The sequence below is a fragment of the Strix aluco genome, chromosome 21, assembly GCF_031877795.1.
Source record: "Strix aluco isolate bStrAlu1 chromosome 21, bStrAlu1.hap1, whole genome shotgun sequence".
NCBI classification, from domain to species: domain Eukaryota; kingdom Metazoa; phylum Chordata; class Aves; order Strigiformes; family Strigidae; genus Strix; species Strix aluco.
In genome coordinates this window covers 10,862,167-10,879,661 of record NC_133951.1, presented here as the reverse complement: position 1 = coordinate 10,879,661, position 17,495 = coordinate 10,862,167, and the positions used below count along the sequence as shown (strand labels likewise).

Sequence of the window (17,495 nt, the reverse complement as noted above, 5' to 3'; positions counted from 1 at the left end):
ACAAATGCAAATGTTCCTCCCTTTTAATTTAAACAAAAAAGCCTGAAACAATTATCAGCTTCTACAAATAAAACCTATCTTTGGAGCCATCAAAACTCTGGTGTTAGAAGTTAGCTTACTCCACCCAAATGTTTTTAGGTAAAAACTTTCATTTAGTTTCCATGCAGGATAACAGAAAAGCCTAGACTTCCTAATGCACTATTTTTTATGGTCAAGGAGCTTTGGTGGTCTGTAGAACTGAACATAAGACCCTGCTCATGAAATACTGCTGATTTTACTGGCACAATTGTTTGTGCCACTGTATGGTGAGCCAGTTAGAAATGGTCCAGTTCCCTCACACAGAGTTGGCAAAATCTTTTTGAGGCAGGGGGAAACGCATGTGAAACTATGGCCTGAGGAAACCACTACCATATCAGTTCCACTATCATCTACCTAAAGGTAAATTGTCAAAAGATGACACTTGTGGCTCAGCTTTCAGGAATTCTTTTACGTGACAGTATAAATCATGTAGGAGCGCAGTTTGTTTATGTTCATTCATTTGATTTTGAGCAAGATTTTTCTGGAATGCTAGATAGGTAAAGTTAACTTTTTCAAGTTTCTGTAATTTAATTTTGTATTTCTTTTTTTCTTACAGTACTGTGTGCAAAAAACTTGGTGAAAAAGGATTTTTTCCGTAAGTAGCTGTTAAAGTTTTATATGTTTATAGATGGGATAAATATTATGCAGATTCTGTACATCAGTGTTTGTACAGGATCATTGTATTAAGATATTTTGCATTAAGGGGGCTGGGAGCTTTGATGTTTTCACACAGTTTTATTTCAGGGCTTCCAGTTTTTTCTTAGGTGACACTTGTCACAGATTTGTAATAATTAAACACTCTTTGTTTTGTGGGAGTGGGAAACAAATTTACTCTTTCAGGCAAATCACATGTTTTTCAATTAGTGCCACATATTTATTGATGTTTTTCATATAAGAACTTTTTGTCCAGCAGACAGATGTACGTCTTAATTATTAATAATCATGTCATAATACTTATGTACTCTGAAATTATATTTTAATTAATTTTAATAATGTTTTGAAAAAAGTGCTAAGAGGTGGATGAAGGAGGCAGAAAGGAATGTTACTGGCTGTGTAGGCACACACAGATCACCTGCCTGCTGCCTCCTAGATGGGAGTAGGGAGAACTTGAAAGATCAGACTTGAGCTTTGAAAAGAACTTGAAGAAGGGTTGATGCAGAATTATGTTGTAATTTGTGATACTTCTGAAAGTTGCTTTATATCTGGGTTTTTGTATTGATTGCAATTTTTCAGGTGTTTAGCAGTTTAATAATGCCTAAAAAAAACCCCTCAGGATTTGAAATCTGTGATGTGCTTCTGTACTGAAGGACAAATCTCACAAGGTCCTGTTCCTCCCCTTCCCCACATGTTTTGTCTGACACTTGTCTTGAGCCGCTCTTGCTGCTTGACTGGCTCCATCGTGAGTCACCTGAGGAAGCGGAACTGGTACAGAATTTGCACTACAGAAAATGTGAATAATGTTTCACCACATTAGTTCCTTCATCTGAGTCAGTGGGCACTCAGATGAGGGAAGGAATCAGTATGAGGGGGGGGAAAAGGGATAGGAACCGCCTGACTTGGGGACATTAGCGGTGGACCATCCCTTTTGGTGTCAGTTAATAGGTTGGTGAGAATAGCAGTTGCAGTAGAGCTAATTGTAGGCTGCTCTGGTCCTGCTTCTTTCCTGTCCTCAGCTGTGTAGCCTGACACCATCTTTGCACTGATTTTTGTTGATCAGCTGAACTTGTGTTCAGTGTTTCCAAGGTACTAAGCTGGCAAAAAATGAAGTAGAAAGCTAGCAGAAAACAAAGTGGAAAGTGGACCTCAAAAACAAGAATAACCTCTTATACGTGATTTCCTGTAATACCAATAACAACCAAAATTGCGATTGTAATTAATCTTAAAAATAGGAAGAATGTAAATCTGATTTATCTGGTTTTTGCCAAATTCTTTGTATAGTGAGAATTTAATCAATCTTGAATTAGGAAGATTAAGGTGTTCAGATTTTTTTTCCCCAACGTGTTTGACTTAGACCAAGAAAAAGTTGTGTATGTCAGTGAAATAAATTGCTAATTTAGCCATTTCCTGTGCTTAATATGTCATGTTATTCAAATTCATTAAATATGGCTCTCATTTATAAATAAAAAGCAACTTCAAATAAAATATTAAAAAAAAGTAAACGTGCAGTGATACAGGACTTTAAAGCATCCTGATCCATTTTCTAGTTTTTTTTCTTTTCCTCCTCTTAGGACTTCCTGATCCATTTGCTAAGGTTGTGGTGGACGGATCTGGCCAATGCCATTCTACAGATACTGTGAAGAATACACTTGATCCAAAATGGAATCAGCATTATGACCTGTAGGTGGTAACAGTGATAACCAAAGGTTTGAAGTGAAATCCTCTAAAGTACACGCACATTGTCAAGTGTTCATAATACTGTCCTATTTACAGCTTTGAAAATATCCCAGCGTTTATTAGTTTGAGTGAAAAATGCACGTGTCAAAATACCATTTTCTCATTTCCCTCAAAATCTAAACACTACACTTGGTTTTCTAGTAATGATGCTTTACATGTACTGTAGCATTATTTTACTGTAATATTTTCATGTTAACACTTCTGTAAAATGAAGCAAACAATTGACAATATTTCCCTCAAACTGCTCTTCATGCTATTTTTTGTCTTGCAGTGCTATAGTGTCTTGTCTTCTGTGCTCCTCTTGTTCAGCTTTCTCTCCTTTATGTCATTTGCTGTCCCAAATGTTCTTCTTGCTGTAAATTGTTATGTTATCATCACTTGAGCATCTTTCAGTGCTTTTGAGCAATATAATCCATATGGCATGTATATATCCTGTTTTTTCCTCTGTATTTCTAAAGCATAGAATATTCTGTATAATATAAGTTATTAAAACTTTTATTTTTTATATAGGTTTCTTTGTGAATGTTTTATTTTCCCTGTCTTTTATTCTTTATCTTTTTCCTTGGGATAGAAGATGAGGAAGAGAACAGTTTTGCCTCATTGTATTTTCCTTTCTAAGGCATTGTTCTGATCTCTAACTTTTTTTCCCATGGCTCCATTCACTATCTATATTGTTAGAAATCAAGCATATTTACGTTAGCTTTAGACATCACCAAATGTAGAGCAAATCAAGTATTAGTACACTGAGAGTTTCTTGTCCCCCTTTCTCCCAGTTAAGTAAAGCAGCTTGATGGGACTTTAAGCAGAATGTGGAGGGCCTGGTTTAAAGTCATGTCTTGACCTACTCTGTATTTGAATACTCAAGAGTAAATATGTGAAGTCATTGTTCATAATATTTTAGTGCAATATACAAAACATTTTCATTACTGCCTAACAAAATATCATTGGCAGTTTAGTGAAGTAATAGCACTTTCTCTGAGGAAAGCTATAGCGTTATAGTTTCATTATTCAAGCTCAGTCCAAGCTTAGATTCTGCATGTGAGATGGTAATTCATATTCATTAGAAAAATTGATATAAACAAAGTTTAAGTTCATGTAGAAGTAATGGCTCTTTTACATATTTAAAGAATTCTAAGTTAATTTCATTTTTTTATGTTATTAAACCTATCAAAATGCTGATTTGTATAGAATGCAGATTTCAGACCTCTGCTTTTCCGCATCCTGTCCAAGATTGAACATCCATTTATGAAGATCTATCTGAAGATTTTTTTTTTTCAACAGCAATTAATCTTTTATGCAGCGTCGTAGATTTTACTGATTTTGCAGCTTGCTGCCACCAAAAATGAAAAGCCCCCTTTCTCTCTGCTTTCAACCCCTTTCCCAGTTTACTGCATGTGTTCATGCTGCTTGTCGTGCACTGGGTCCATCTGGCTTCTGGGTAAATGGATTCAATTCACTTAACCCACAGGAAGGTAGCTGGATAGGGGAAAAAAATGTGTGTAATTCTTTGCCTATTAAATGAGTTGCACTGGGTCAGTAACAGTGTGCCTGGATTAGTGTGTTAGCTTGCATCAGGAGTGGGCTTTCGTAGGGAGTCTCTCGATCATCCCCACTTGCTGTGGTTTTGCTTCCTTCGTGAAAGGGTTTTCAGTACGTGAACCCAATTGCATTGGATGAAGCTGGACCACAGGGTGCATCCCCTGAGCACCACCAGTGCTCCGCTGCTGCAGGAATGAAATGCAAGCATGGACTTTTATTGGTGTTTAGTTAGGTGGGCCCATTAATGATCATTAACGCATAGCTTACAGATATAAAAGGAGAGTAAGGTGAAAAGGAAAGTGCTGCCAACACGACTTGAGTGTAAAGCCTTCCTGTATATAAACTTTATACAACCCAGGAAGGGATATTTTTGAAGAAGGAATGGTGACTATCATTTGGCAGTTACCTGTTACTAAATTCTGTGTTGAAAATGTCAGTGGTTCCCTGCGTCTCCCCCAGTACCTGCCAGTCACATCGTGGTGTTCGAAGTGCTGTGGTGACAATGCAAGTAAGGACGTGACAGGAATGGGTTATAGGGGATGGTAAGCGCTCCATGGTCTAATGACTTGGAGACTTGGTTCCTTTCTAGAGAAGAGAGGAGCAGAGAACATGGGAAATGAGAGAGGATGTTAATACGTAATAAGAGTACTGGAAAAAAATAGTGAAATCTTTAGAAAAAATTCCTTTCTGGTTATAATTTTAAGGAAGGATGAAGAGAAGGTGTTTTTATGTTGTTTTATAGAACAAGTCATGCTTGTATCTGGATACTGTAGTTAGCTTAGAAGCAAAACTGTGATTGCAGTCCACATCATGTTATAAAAAGCAGAGATAGAAATGGAGTTTTTGGCAGAATATTTTGCTAGGGCAGATTTGGGGCAAGTCTTGTCAGATTGTCCAAAGGAATTTAGACCTGTGTGAAACATTTTTATGTGTGTGTGGTTTGTTTTTTGGGAAGAAGATCCCTAAAAAACGTAGGCTTTGTTTAGTTAGGATATTATTTTCAATATAAATTACTTGTCCTGTAGGGAATACTACTTTCCTTGTTTCTGGCAGTTGAATTCCCTGATGACAGAGGTATACACAGCATTTCTAATCCAAAGTAAAATTTAGCGTTATGTCAGGCCTTGTAACTTGAAAATAATCTTCTCCCTCTCAAAATTTTCTTCGTAATCTTTTAACCCCTTTTATTTGTCTTGCCTGTTATTCCTTACTCTATGGAAATTTATTTCCATTTATAAGCATCAGTCACCTAGTCATCAGTTCCTATTTAAAGGAAAGATGTAAAAGATTACATCTCTTTGATACAGCTCACTGCCTGGATTTTATAATAGGAATAGTAACTGTCCTACTGCGAAGTACCTGATGGCAAACCTCATAAATTACAGGACTTAAATCTTTTTTTCTCATCCTTTGAAAATAATAGGGTTTTTAAACTTCCTAATGTTTACCCTAACAACACACCATTGCATGGGAACGCTCGTCTCTGCCTTACGCCGCTTCCACTGTTACAGGAAATGCTTTGCACACCAAGCATAACAGATGGAGGCTCGGTGGCAGCTTGCCTGCTCCTGCCACCACACAGCATAGGAAATGAACCAGAGGAAGGTGCAGTTCTGCAGAATTTTAAAAGAAAAATCCTACTTTTTTTTCTTACTATGAAGATTTCTGTTGTTTTTTAGAAGATGGTAATAAGCTTGTGTGCAGTAAAACAGTCTCTTGGCTGTGTTGGGCTGATGGAAGTGTCCCCAGCCTGGAATTTATATAACAAGTTAACGCTGCTGCTAATTAACAGTTTCATCTATCGTGTGATGGCATATGCAAATGGCACAGTAAGATGGATCTGTTGTATTTATGCAATAATGTCTGAATTAAGTTGTGAATTCCAAGGGAATTTTGTTGCTTGCTAACCTGATTCAGCATAATAGGTATTCTGTTGTATAAAATTTTTTTAAAAAGACAGCTGCAGTGTCATTAAGAACAAAAAAGCTTTTGCCTTACGTGGTTCTTAATTCAGATCTTAGTGTAAAAGGAAGCAGCTGAATTAGTTGCTTAGATTCTTCAGTCTAGATGGGTGTGTGTAAGGGGAGGGGGGAGTCTGGGAGGCTTTCCAGAAAGAAGTTGCCAAATAGTTGCTGTCTGGATGCAGTTTAATGTCAGTAAAATACCATGCTTGCCCTGGATGTATTCCCCTTCCTTATTTTTCAGTCATTTGTGTTTTTTCCCTATTGTTCAGGCCTTTCCTCAAAGTTTTGAATAACCAGACTTAACACATTTACAGACCTTCTTGCATTCAAAGCATTTAAACGCTACCTAAACCAGCAGTTCTGAAACTTAACAAATTGCCTTTTTCTCTTCCTTCCCCTTTCTTCTGTTCTGTGATAGCCTAGATCTCTCCTACAGCCTTCCCATGCTCACCTGTGCCCTCTAACCTACTCCAGCCCTCACCGGCAGCCAGACTCTGCCCTTAAGGCATAGCAAGTCATATGACCTATTTATCTCTAAATACATTTGTACCATGATCTCCACCAAAACCTAGTCCTGGTCCTGTCTTTACTCTGTGCCCTTCAAATCTGCATCCCCAGGTTCTAGTGTGGACTCGTTGCTCTCCTTCTTTGTTATACCTCTCAAATCTAACCTCATCCAACTTCCACAGCTCGTCTTCCCAAAATCTCCTCACTGCAGGTTCTAGTGCTGTTTGGCACCTTCACATTCTCAAGCCCCTGCGCTGCCCTGACAGTATCACCTTTCTCTCCCAACCCTCCAACTCTACTTTGTCTAGTTACTGCTAATGATCCTGAATTTTCTCAGGGAGAGAAGGCAACAGCTCTGTTTAGTGCTGGTTTAGACAATCCCAGCCTGGATTAGACTCCTAAAGAGCCATCAAACAGCTACTTGCAACAGCTTTGCCTTCTTGACGTGGTTGTTTAGACCAGTTTGATGAAGCTGATGCCCTTTGCGTTTAGGGTGAAAGCATTTCTGGGTCGTGTTTGGCCCGTATCAGCAGAGCTGGCCATTCTAACTCAAGCGCATCAGGCGTACAAGTCTCTGCTGAACTTCTTTGGTGGGTCTGTTAGGAACATCTGGAGTAGAAGCCCACTTTGCTTGCTGTTAGCTTGGTGTGGCTGCTTTTACAGTATCTTGTAGGCTCAGCTCAACATTGGGCTGGGTAGCATTGGGGAGGAGAAAGAAGCAAGCAGTCAGTGCCACGTGTCTATGCTGTGTTCCTGTCTAAGCCGCAGCCCCTGGCTGGTTCTCTTCTGACCATCCCAGAGGCTCAAACACCCTTCAGTTGCTACCAGAGATGAGAGCAACGTCAGGGTGAAGGACAAGAGAAGAAAAAAAATAGGGATGATATTTTTCATTATGTCTCTTTGCACCCTCTTTTCCCCCAATCTGAAAACAGCTGATATCTCAAAGCAGAACACTACCATTATATTAGAAAAAATTCAGAAATGGGAAAATGGAGAAACAAACTAATTTGTCCAGGTCGTAAAAAGAGTCTGTGTGACAGCATGGATTAGAAAAAGGGAATTCCTGGCTTCTAAGCCTGAGTTCGTACCTCTTGATGTTGCATTTTTTTCTCTTTCTGGAGGGAGTACATCTGGCTTGTGATCAGGAAGAGGTGTGGTTTTTTTCAGAAATATTTTTTTTTTCCACTTGCTTCATTCTGCTTTTCTCTACCAAGCTGAACTCTTCAGGGAAAGTGTATATAATGCTATGGGGATGAAAAGTCACTTGACGCCAAACCTTCCTGAGTGGTATGTTAGCTCAGAAGGAAATACCACCTTGGCAAACATAATTTTATTTAGACAAAGTAACAATTGTCCCTGTGTTTTAAAATTTGATTAAAATATTTTAGAGGTTTCCAGTATGGCATGTACTTGACTTTTGTTTAGAAATGAAAGTGCAGAGACATTTTTCTTAAAATTTCCAAACACACATTCTTATCCAGAGCCCTGTAATTTTACAGATTCAGGAAATACGGGAGTTAAGAAAATGTATATGGAAATTGAGTTTCCAACTTTCCACTTCATTAATACTAATCCTGTTATCTCTGTTGAAGTACTGAATCTATGAAATAGATATTGACCTGATAGGGTAGCATTAAAAAAAAATGGGAGTTTTGTGGTTTATTTGTTTCTGGTTTGGTGTGGGTTGTTTTTTTTTTTTTTTCAAGCTTATTCACTTTATTTTTTTTGAACATTCTTTTTTAATAACAAATAAAATTCCTAGTTCAGGCTTTTATGTTGGAACTTTATTGCCAGATGATGTAAAACAAATGTAACTTCTCCACCAAATGAATTGGAAATGTCAGCTTGTCCTACCATCACTCTCTAAATGCAACCATGTATTTTCATGCCTGAAATTATGCAGAAACATAGATGAAACATTTTGTTATAAAGCCAACTAGCAGTTACTGAACTATTTCTTTTCTTCCTTTGGAGAAGAAAAAAAAAAAGATGAGATTTTTATTTGGAAAATGCAGCTTGTCTTGCTTATTTCCTTTAAATGTGTGAATCAGCCAGGTTTGCTGGTACAAAAATCAGAGTAGGTTATAGTAGCGATATAGAAGTCCTCACCTGTTTGGTATGGATGGCTTACTGTCTGCATCTCAACCATGAGAACCTCACCCTGAAATGTTACAGTAATTCTTGGAAACTGTGTTGTATATTCAGCTGTTCTACATATTATTCAAACTGTTCTGTTATGAAATTGTGTTTAACCATATACCTTTGACTTTTTTAAAGCAACAAGGAAAACTGGAAAATTCAAGACAGGTCATGATAAGTCTTTATTTTTAAGTGCACCTAACTTGTTCTCATAAGAATTTATTTTAAGTACATGAAACATTGTAGACTGCAACTGTGCACGTGAATACTCATCTTCATCTCTCGTTCCTTTATGCAAAATTGGCATTGTCAAGGTTGTAAGGCCAAAAATCTGACCTATATTACGCAATCAGTTTACTATTCAAAAAACTTTGGCTTTTTTTCTGTGTGAAGCTTGTGTTTTGTTTTGTTTTTTTAAATGTGCACTGGTTATTTTAAACCATGCTCATGGGTATGTGCCTACAGTTAGGCTTTTCTGTCTTCTACTTCTTGGGTCAGTCCCTATCTGCAGGTGGGAAAAAGAAGTTGTCAAAGTTCTGCTTTTTGGAAAAGGAAAAATGCGAGAAGTGTTAATTGAGAACTTACCTGATCACAGCTGCAATTTTAAGCCATGACAGTTAGTTCAACTGTTTGGTTTGCCAACCTTGACAGTATCATTTCTATCTTTATGAAAATATTAAGATGTTTTAAAGCTGATAAAGTCTTAGTCAATGGGGGAGATGTATTTAGACATTGGTTGAGTTTAGTTGATCAGTTTTCCTTCAAAAACAAACAAAAAAGCGCTTGGAAATAAACTGCAGAAGGCCAGAATTTGTGGTCTGGGAAGGGAGAACTACAAGCAGTTCTTGGCATCCAAGCCATAGTTACAAATTCATTTTCCTCAGCTTGAAATAACTGTAATAATTCAGTACTGGCAATAGCTGATATATCTTAGGTGTTTTGAAATTGTCCCCTGAAAGTTTTGAAAACAAAAACTAGCTCACAAAGTAATTGCTTCTGAAGAACAAAGCTGCAAACAAAAAAGCAAGAATAAAATAGCCCACAGTGTCCAGGTTTCCCCAAGTTGGTGAAATGCAGATCTAGGTTTTGTGAAGCATTTCTGTGGTAATGCTGTGAGGAGGCAGTCCACGTGTGAGCAGGAGGGGAATGTGGCACATCTCAACCAAGATACTGTATGACCTTTTTGTAACGGGTCACATTCATAATATGTAATGGATGTTATAAACAGGGCCTTTCTGAAGCTTTCTTAATAGTAAATTGGCTTCCCAGAAATTTGTTAACTGCAGATGCGTAACTTAGGTTTGCTTTATATTTCCCCTGAGAGCTCGGAAGAGCTCTAAGTGAGGGTGACTTGCATTGCCAGTGGTTGGAGGAGTAACCTGAAAAGCAGCAGCAGATGAAGTGCTGGAAAGGAATGCTAAACTGATAGTCTCTGTCCTGGCATCTGAAGCGCTCTGCCTGCTAGCGCTGCTCACAAACACACGCTGCCATGAGCATTGCCGTTCTCTTTGGTTAGGCTGAGCCTAGGCATGAATCTAAGCACGTTTGTAACTGCTTGAAGAGATGTGGTCACCGGGCTAGCCCCGAGCCTGTTCATGCTGCTGTTTTAAACGGGTTTCGGGAGACTGTGGATTCACATGAATGCCTTCTTCCAGAATCAGGGTTTTAGATTAGTTTGTATTCAAGTAAACTCCTTCATAAGACATGCTTTCATTAAAGTATAATGTGTACATCTTATCTGAAGATGACTTACTGGCTCTTGCTGCTACAGTGTGTGTTAAATTTTTAATGTAATGGTTGATAATCTTTTTCTTCCCCAAGGTGATTTCTGGAGCATCTTCAAAGTATTCAGTAAGTGCCATTCACAGTACTGTTCTTCTACATTTTTCAGATATATTGGGAAGTCGGATTCAATAACAATCAGTGTGTGGAATCACAAGAAAATTCATAAAAAGCAGGGAGCTGGTTTTCTGGGTTGTGTGAGACTTCTTTCAAACGCAATCAACCGCCTTAAAGACACTGGTTGTAAGTAAGCTAAAGACTAGAGTTTCTTCTCTTTCAGACCAAACTTTCATGCACAGACTTTTGAAGAGTGACAGTTAACTGGTTTTTGCTGGTTTTTGTAAAGCTTGTATATTCCAACTGGTTTGGTAGTTTGTGTTTTGTGGCTGAGGGTAGCACAAGTAGGTTAAAGAGTGTAACTTGCTGTTGGCATTTCAACTCCTTTGTCCATTACCATAGACAGTGGTAACTTCAGTGCTGCAGTCTGGTTGCGGATTGTCAAGACAGAACTTACTGTGTTGCACTTCCAAAGGAAGATGGATTCTAATTACTTCCAAATTATCTTTTTATGACCTTCAAAAATGCAAGTCTTAAGGGGTAAACAAAAAGGTAAATCTATCTTGAAGCCAAATTTTGTAGTTTAAAAATTAATGTGCCTTCAAAATTAATTAGTGAACTTTGTCGTAAGATATCAAGTGCTTTATAACACTCTGAGCACTTCATATTTACTTTTTCAAAAGTTAATTAACATGTAAGATGCTGTTTTCTCATTATCCATTTACTGCTGAACAAGATTTGCTGCACTGTGATGCAAAAGTAGTGCTTGGCTATACAGATAACTTAAAAAAAAAAAAAAAAGGAAAGAAAAGAAAAAAGTGACATGGTGGTAGAGAAGCGTTGTGATTTTACCATAAATAACAGGTTCCTTGGTGATAAAGGCATAACTGAAGTTCTCATTTTTAAATATTTGTCACTGGATTAGTGCTTCAGTGCATTGCGCTTGGCTCAGTTGTATGAAGTTCTATTTAGTGTGGAACATGTGGATTGATGCTGCAGGTTAGCTCTGTGCTGTACTAATACGAGTGTTGAACTGGAAGTGGATTATGACAAAGGCTCGTCTCCACAAGGGAAGAGAGTTCAAAATACTTGTTACAATCACGTTAGACATCCAATCTAGGATAATGTCATTTCCTATTCAGCAGAAGAGCTTTGTGAAGTAGGAAAAATGTTAAATCAAAAGTACTCTAGTCTTGTTTTCTGATTTAAAATTATGAAAAATTAAGTCTTGGCTGAAGATTTTTAGTTTTGCTTCCCTTCCCCCATCTCCTGAAGTTTTAACTATCTTACGTTAGGCTGAGTTTTGTTCTGATGGTACTTCAGTGAGCCTTTCAAAGGCAGCAGAATATTGTATGACTTGGGCTCTGTGTCCTTGTTTCATAGATCAGAGGTTGGATCTGTGCAAGCTTGGGCCAAATGACAACGATACTGTTAGAGGACAGATAGTAGGTAAGTAAGGGTTTTTATCTTTTAGTTCTCTTGGAGCTTAATAGTAATTATAGAAATACTCTTCCTATATGTCAGTTTCCTGTATGGAAATTATTTTTTTTTCAAATTCAGTGTTTACTGCCAGAGCCTTTTGGAGCTCAAGCTAGAAGTGTGTATGTAGAGAATTAAAAAAAAAAAAAAAACACGGAACAAACAAAACCAGAAAGACCCAATCAACAAAATAAAAAGCACCCCCAAAAAATCCCACCCCCCCCACCCCCCCCCCCAGATATTATTATATGTGTTGGGACAGATAAGACCATAGATAATACCAAATTTATTTAGAAAGTTTTTAATTTCACTGTAAAGAATGGTGACAATTTGAACCAGAACTCCCTGCGAAAAACTGAATACGAATACAAATTTCTTGGCCATGGAGAGTTCCAGCAAAGCTGTGCTTCCTGTAGGTTTTGCAAAAGGCTAAAACATCTTGCTGTAACAGGAGTGAATTGCTGTCTGGGATGACTTGGTCAATTCATTTTGTGTTTTCACGGGTTATTAACAAGTCTGTCACCAATCTCTGTAAAGCTGTGCTTTGTCATTCTGCTAACTCCTAAACCTTAAATAACTTAAGAATTAAAAAGAAGCTGGCACATTGAAAAACCAGTATCCACAAAAAAACTTCATAAGCACTCTCTTGGTGGTGCATTGTAAGTTGTTTCAGAAGGCAGCCTTTGCAGTAGGTCACTTAAGAAGTCAAAAAAAAAAAGTTGGTCAGGGTAAAGAGATCTTTATTTTTATGGCAAGGTGTTAATAAGAATATTTGGACACGGGGGAAAGGTGAATTTGCATGCTCAGTTTTACGTTCAGTTCCTAGTTCAAATAATATCCAAGCAGCATTCTTGTTTTGTCAGCCAGGGAAAACTATTGAAATATCAGTCAGCAAATAAGGGCTTCAGTGCATTTGTTTGCTTTTCTCAAAGTGTTCTGTTGAATAATACCTGGGACTTTACCTCTTGATGTTGCTCTAACCATCTGTCTAGCATCTGATCTGCAAGTGTTTGCACAGTGTTAAGAGTGAGGTGGCACAAGAGTCAAATGATGGTAGAAATGTGGAATCGTAAGTGCATTGCCGACACTTCAGACCGTCTTGAATATTCAGTTTTCCACGTGAGCTTGCACAGAAGAGAAGGATAAAACAAGTAGTTTTCTAAGGTGTTTAGGTTTTCTAGGTGTTATGTTGTCAGTTTGGTTTGCTTTTGGGTTTTGTGCCGGTATACTGGTCCCCTGATTATCCATGCTGTATGCATAAAACTTTGCTTGTGGGCTTCCTTTTAAGAGGAAGCTGAGCTCAGCTGACAGGAGAGCTTGTTCAGGGTCTGCTCTGAGCAGCAGAGATCTGCTCTGCCCATAGCAGCCCTTCAGACATGACACTAGCAGGGACTGTACCCTCACACCCTGACGTGCTCTCATGCTGCCCTCCAGAGTATGCAGCATGCATCCTTGTCATCATGACTTGAGAATGCTAACGTTAATTAAACAAGCAAAAAAACCCCCAAACCCCACCCCAAAGCAGAAAGGTCTCGAGGCTCTTGGGATGCTGGGTGGAAAGCCTGGGGCAAATACCATGCAGTGTGGGCATGGCAAATACACTTCAGAGATAACTAGTTGTCAGAGATAACTAGTCAGCACTGTGGCCATAAACTAGACTGACCAGTTGGCTTATCCTGATGTGATCATGAAAAGTGGCATAGCCAAAGCAGCTTTAGCTCTTTTGGCATGCTGCTGGGGCTGTCCCTAATTATCAGGAGCTGCTGGATTGTGCACTGAACCTAGAAAAAACAGAGTTTGTCAGGTTACAGCGGAGTCTGAGAACAAATCTGTATGTTCTGCTTTCCGCTGTTGTTATCAGAAAGGTCAGGTTTCCTCAGTCATGGCTGTGTTTTAATTTAATGTATCCTTGGTAAGATTCCAGAGACTTCTGTCTTTTTTTAATTTAAATTGTCGTTATTAATTTCTGTATATTTTAATCTTTCTTCACTAATGGCATCCGATGAATGGGTGAATGAGCCTAAGTAAAACTAGATAATTCTACTGCAGTAGTTACATGGTGGAGAAATCTTGATTAAAAGTAGGAAGATAATATAAGTTATAAATAGACTCTCAGTCCTTCTAATGATAAACTGGCTTAAATTAAGAGGCTATGCAAGATTGGAAAACAATATTAAAATGTAATTGATACCTTCAGCAAATGATAACCTTATAAATCAAGTGCACAGTGGGTATGCCTTTATAATTTGGGACAAAGAGCAAGGGGATCCTTTAAATACCTGGGGTTATCTTCAAAGGGGGGAAGAAAAGGGGATGCTTGTGAGCAGTGGATGTAAAGGGCACCTGAACTGTGTCTTAATCTTGCAGCTGTCTTCTGTGCCACCATTTTATTTCTGATGTGGCGGTGCAGAAAAAATGAGTCCTTACTCATTACAATATGAAGCCGTGCACAAATTTTGATCCTCACATAGGCAAAGAGGAGGTAATTGCCTTTGTTCAGTTTCATTTTTGTCTGTGTGTATTGCTTGCCAAACCTTGCCTACATGCAACAATGTGAACTTGTAATGTGTGGGTTTGTTGCAGAATAAATACATCAGCTAAGATTTTGTTTTGGTTGAAATTAAATTTAAATCTTTCCGTCTAAGAAGTTGCTTTGTAGTGTTAGTGTTCATGGAAGACTAGGAGTTAATATTGATTAGGAATAAAGCAATAAGGTTCTGCAGGGCTCCCTGGGTTGATCTGTTGGAGGCTGAAAATCCTAAGCTTCAAAACATGTTGTTGTTGAAAACTTGGACTCTGGCAAAAACTGCCAGTACTACTACATCTTTTTTAACTTTGTCATCTTGAGAAAAGTTTGGTTGTGTCTAGCTTAAGGTCTGTAAGTTTATTTTACTGCATCCATAAATAGGACTTGAAGACAGTTGTCCAGAGGTACAGTAGTGCCACCTCAAGAAATGTGTGCCACAGCACGTATTGAGGTTTTTAAGCAACCATTTTATTGTTAAAGGCAAAACAAAACATCAAAAAAACCCCCAACCCCACAGGAACACAAGTATCATAAATTATCATATTGGACACTTGAAAATTATGATATTGGGAACAAAAGCTGCCTTTAAAAAAATTTGTTTTCATAATCGTAGTACAAAAGCTTCAGGCATAAATATCCATTACAATGAAACATGGAAAAAATAAAAATTAAAATTTTTTAAAAAAGCGATACGGTTTTGTTGAGGGCAGTAAGGGCTTTTCAGGGTGCTGAGCACTGCTTTGTGAGAGAATTGCATTTGACTTCATACCACTGCTGTTTGAAAGAAGCCAATAAACCAAACGTGTAGTGCTTCTAGGAGTAAATTTTGCCTGGGTTTTTTTTGCGTGTGTGTACATGTGTGTTGAATCCCATGTGTACACAAAATACATAAGGAGGAGTCAAATACATCCAGGAATTTCGTATTTTAGCTCTATTAGCAGTTCTACCGTTAGCAGTGCAAGTGAGGCACCAGCACTGCCCTGCTTGCTGTCCCAGCAACGCATGAGGTTAGCCACCCTGCTGCCACCAGATGAGTGTCACAGTCCATCTCGTATGGAGAAAAGTTAATGATAGCTTCAGAGTTAACTTCTTTTCCTGCCTTAACTTGCATTCATATTTTGTAAACTAACTTTTTTGAAGATGTAGAGAATTACATGTGTGAAAACATACACTGTTTGTGTGTAACTCTTTGATTTGTGGGAAGGAAAAAATATCAAGAACATGGATCAGTTTAGTCCTTCAAGTTGTACCATTTCTCTTTCAAATATAACTGTAATTTGCATTCAGATGTCACATCTTTAATAATTTTTTTATTATCTTAATAGTAAGTCTTCAGTCCAGAGACCGAATAGGCACAGGAGGACAAGTTGTGGATTGCAGTCGGTTATTTGATAATGATTTACCAGATGGGTAAGCTGACATCACTGTGATGTAAACAACAATAGAGTTCATACAACAGCCTTCTGTAGTAATGACAAGTCAGTGTACAAATAGCTTAATTTATTTTTATTCTCGCACTCAGAGTTCTACCACTTTGAATTTAGGAGGAGGAGATACACAGGATAGTTTGACCCTTGTCTTGCCTCTTCTTGGAAAACAGGAGGTGGCATATATGAATAAATGTGTTAAAAAAAAAAAAAACAAACCAAAAACTTGTCTGAGAAAACATATGCCTTTCAAATTATAGAACTGATAAACTAATATAATGTTAAATCACAGCCAGCAAACTGACTTCATCCATATAGTAGTTTCGTAGCAAGGCAGTGAACACACAGGCCTGGCTGCCTTCTTCAGCGCTGTGCAGAGGCATACGCTATTATAAAAATAGATCACTTTTTCTTCCATGTAAATCACAGCGAAGAAAACATGATTGGAAAAGGTAATGGAGCCTGAGTTCTTGCTGTATTTACCTGCCAAAGGCTGGCTTTAGGATTTTGATTTGTCCCTGTGAGAGTTAATGACATCATTAACACCTAAACCAGTTTAGCGAATACAGAAAAATGCTCTGTTTTAGGTTCTGGTGCTGTCATCAGCTTTTTCAGAGCAAACACAGACCTTCTGAATGTGATTCTTGGCAGGTAAAGACAGGAGAAACTGATTTTTTAGATGATGAATTTTGAAATATAAATTATCATCTAAGTCCTAAACAGCATTCTTTTGTTAATTTGGAGTCTGGAGAAGTCAAAAACATTTTTGAAAATGCTTTTAAATTTTCACTTCCAAATGTTCCTTGTATAAATATTGCTTACTTAATTGTGTAACTGCAAAGCTAGCTGTATAGTCTTGTGTATTTTGGAGTGTAAAAGTGATCATAATTAAAGTCTTGTTATTTGAAGGTGACTTTTTAATGAAAGCAAGTAGTGCATGAAGATCTATGAAAGCACTTATTAGAATCAGTGGTCAAAAGTTAAATACATTATTAAACATGATGTTTTCAAGAGTTTCTGTATATGGCTATTTGGATTTAATTATAATTCAAATAGTTATTGAATATGAAGGTGTGAGATTGTTAATGGTACGCCTGGTTTCAAGGGAAGAATACGTAAAATCAATTCTGAGTTGAACTTTCAGTTGTTTCCTGTTACCTTGTTCAGCTAACATGATTCATAATAGTGTAAGTCTTCCTGAGTTGGCATTTATGTTGGAAACATTTTGTGCCCTGGTTTCCTGGAAATACCGCTCGTTGCCTTATCTCTCAATGTCTGAATTCTAGGTGGGAGGAGAGGAGGACTGCTTCTGGAAGGATCCAGTATTTAAATCATATTACACGAACAACTCAGTGGGAGCGACCAACACGGTAAGAAATTGTTTAGGACGCTGTGCGTGTGATGAAGTTTGCTTGCTGACCAGGAGTGCTGAGCACAAGTGATTCTAAGTGGCTCTAACATGGGTATTCAGCATTCCTCAGAGTCACTCTGCAAACACTGTATGCATTTCTTCTCTAACATCCAACTCCTTCAGTCTACCTAATATTTAACTCAGAACAATCATTCTGACTAGATTTTTTTTTTCCTCACTCGTACTGGCAT

The 17,495-nt window shown here is 37.9% G+C and overlaps 1 protein-coding gene across 7 annotated transcripts in view; it reads left to right on the top strand.

Annotated features, from left to right (window-relative positions):
* The window catches only part of SMURF2 (SMAD specific E3 ubiquitin protein ligase 2), an 83,965-nt gene that overhangs the window by 28,052 nt on the left and 38,418 nt on the right, over positions 1–17,495 (top strand). For 5 of the 7 annotated variants that reach the window (XR_012626035.1, XR_012626033.1, XR_012626034.1 and 2 more), the window contains exons 2-8: positions 635–673; positions 2,307–2,415; positions 8,760–8,789; positions 10,513–10,646; positions 11,844–11,909; positions 15,792–15,876; positions 17,180–17,263. Coding sequence is in view for 3 of the 7 variants with exons in the window: in XM_074847675.1 (XP_074703776.1) it covers positions 635–673; positions 2,307–2,415; positions 8,760–8,789; positions 10,513–10,646; positions 11,844–11,909; positions 15,792–15,876; positions 17,180–17,263 (547 nt within the window). In the remaining 4 variants the exon portion in view is untranslated. Of the gene's footprint in view, positions 1–634; positions 674–2,306; positions 2,442–8,759; positions 8,790–10,512; positions 11,013–11,843; positions 11,910–15,791; positions 15,877–17,179; positions 17,264–17,495 lie in introns of those variants that run through there. The other 2 variants (XM_074847676.1, XM_074847677.1) reach the window with 2 other exon arrangements.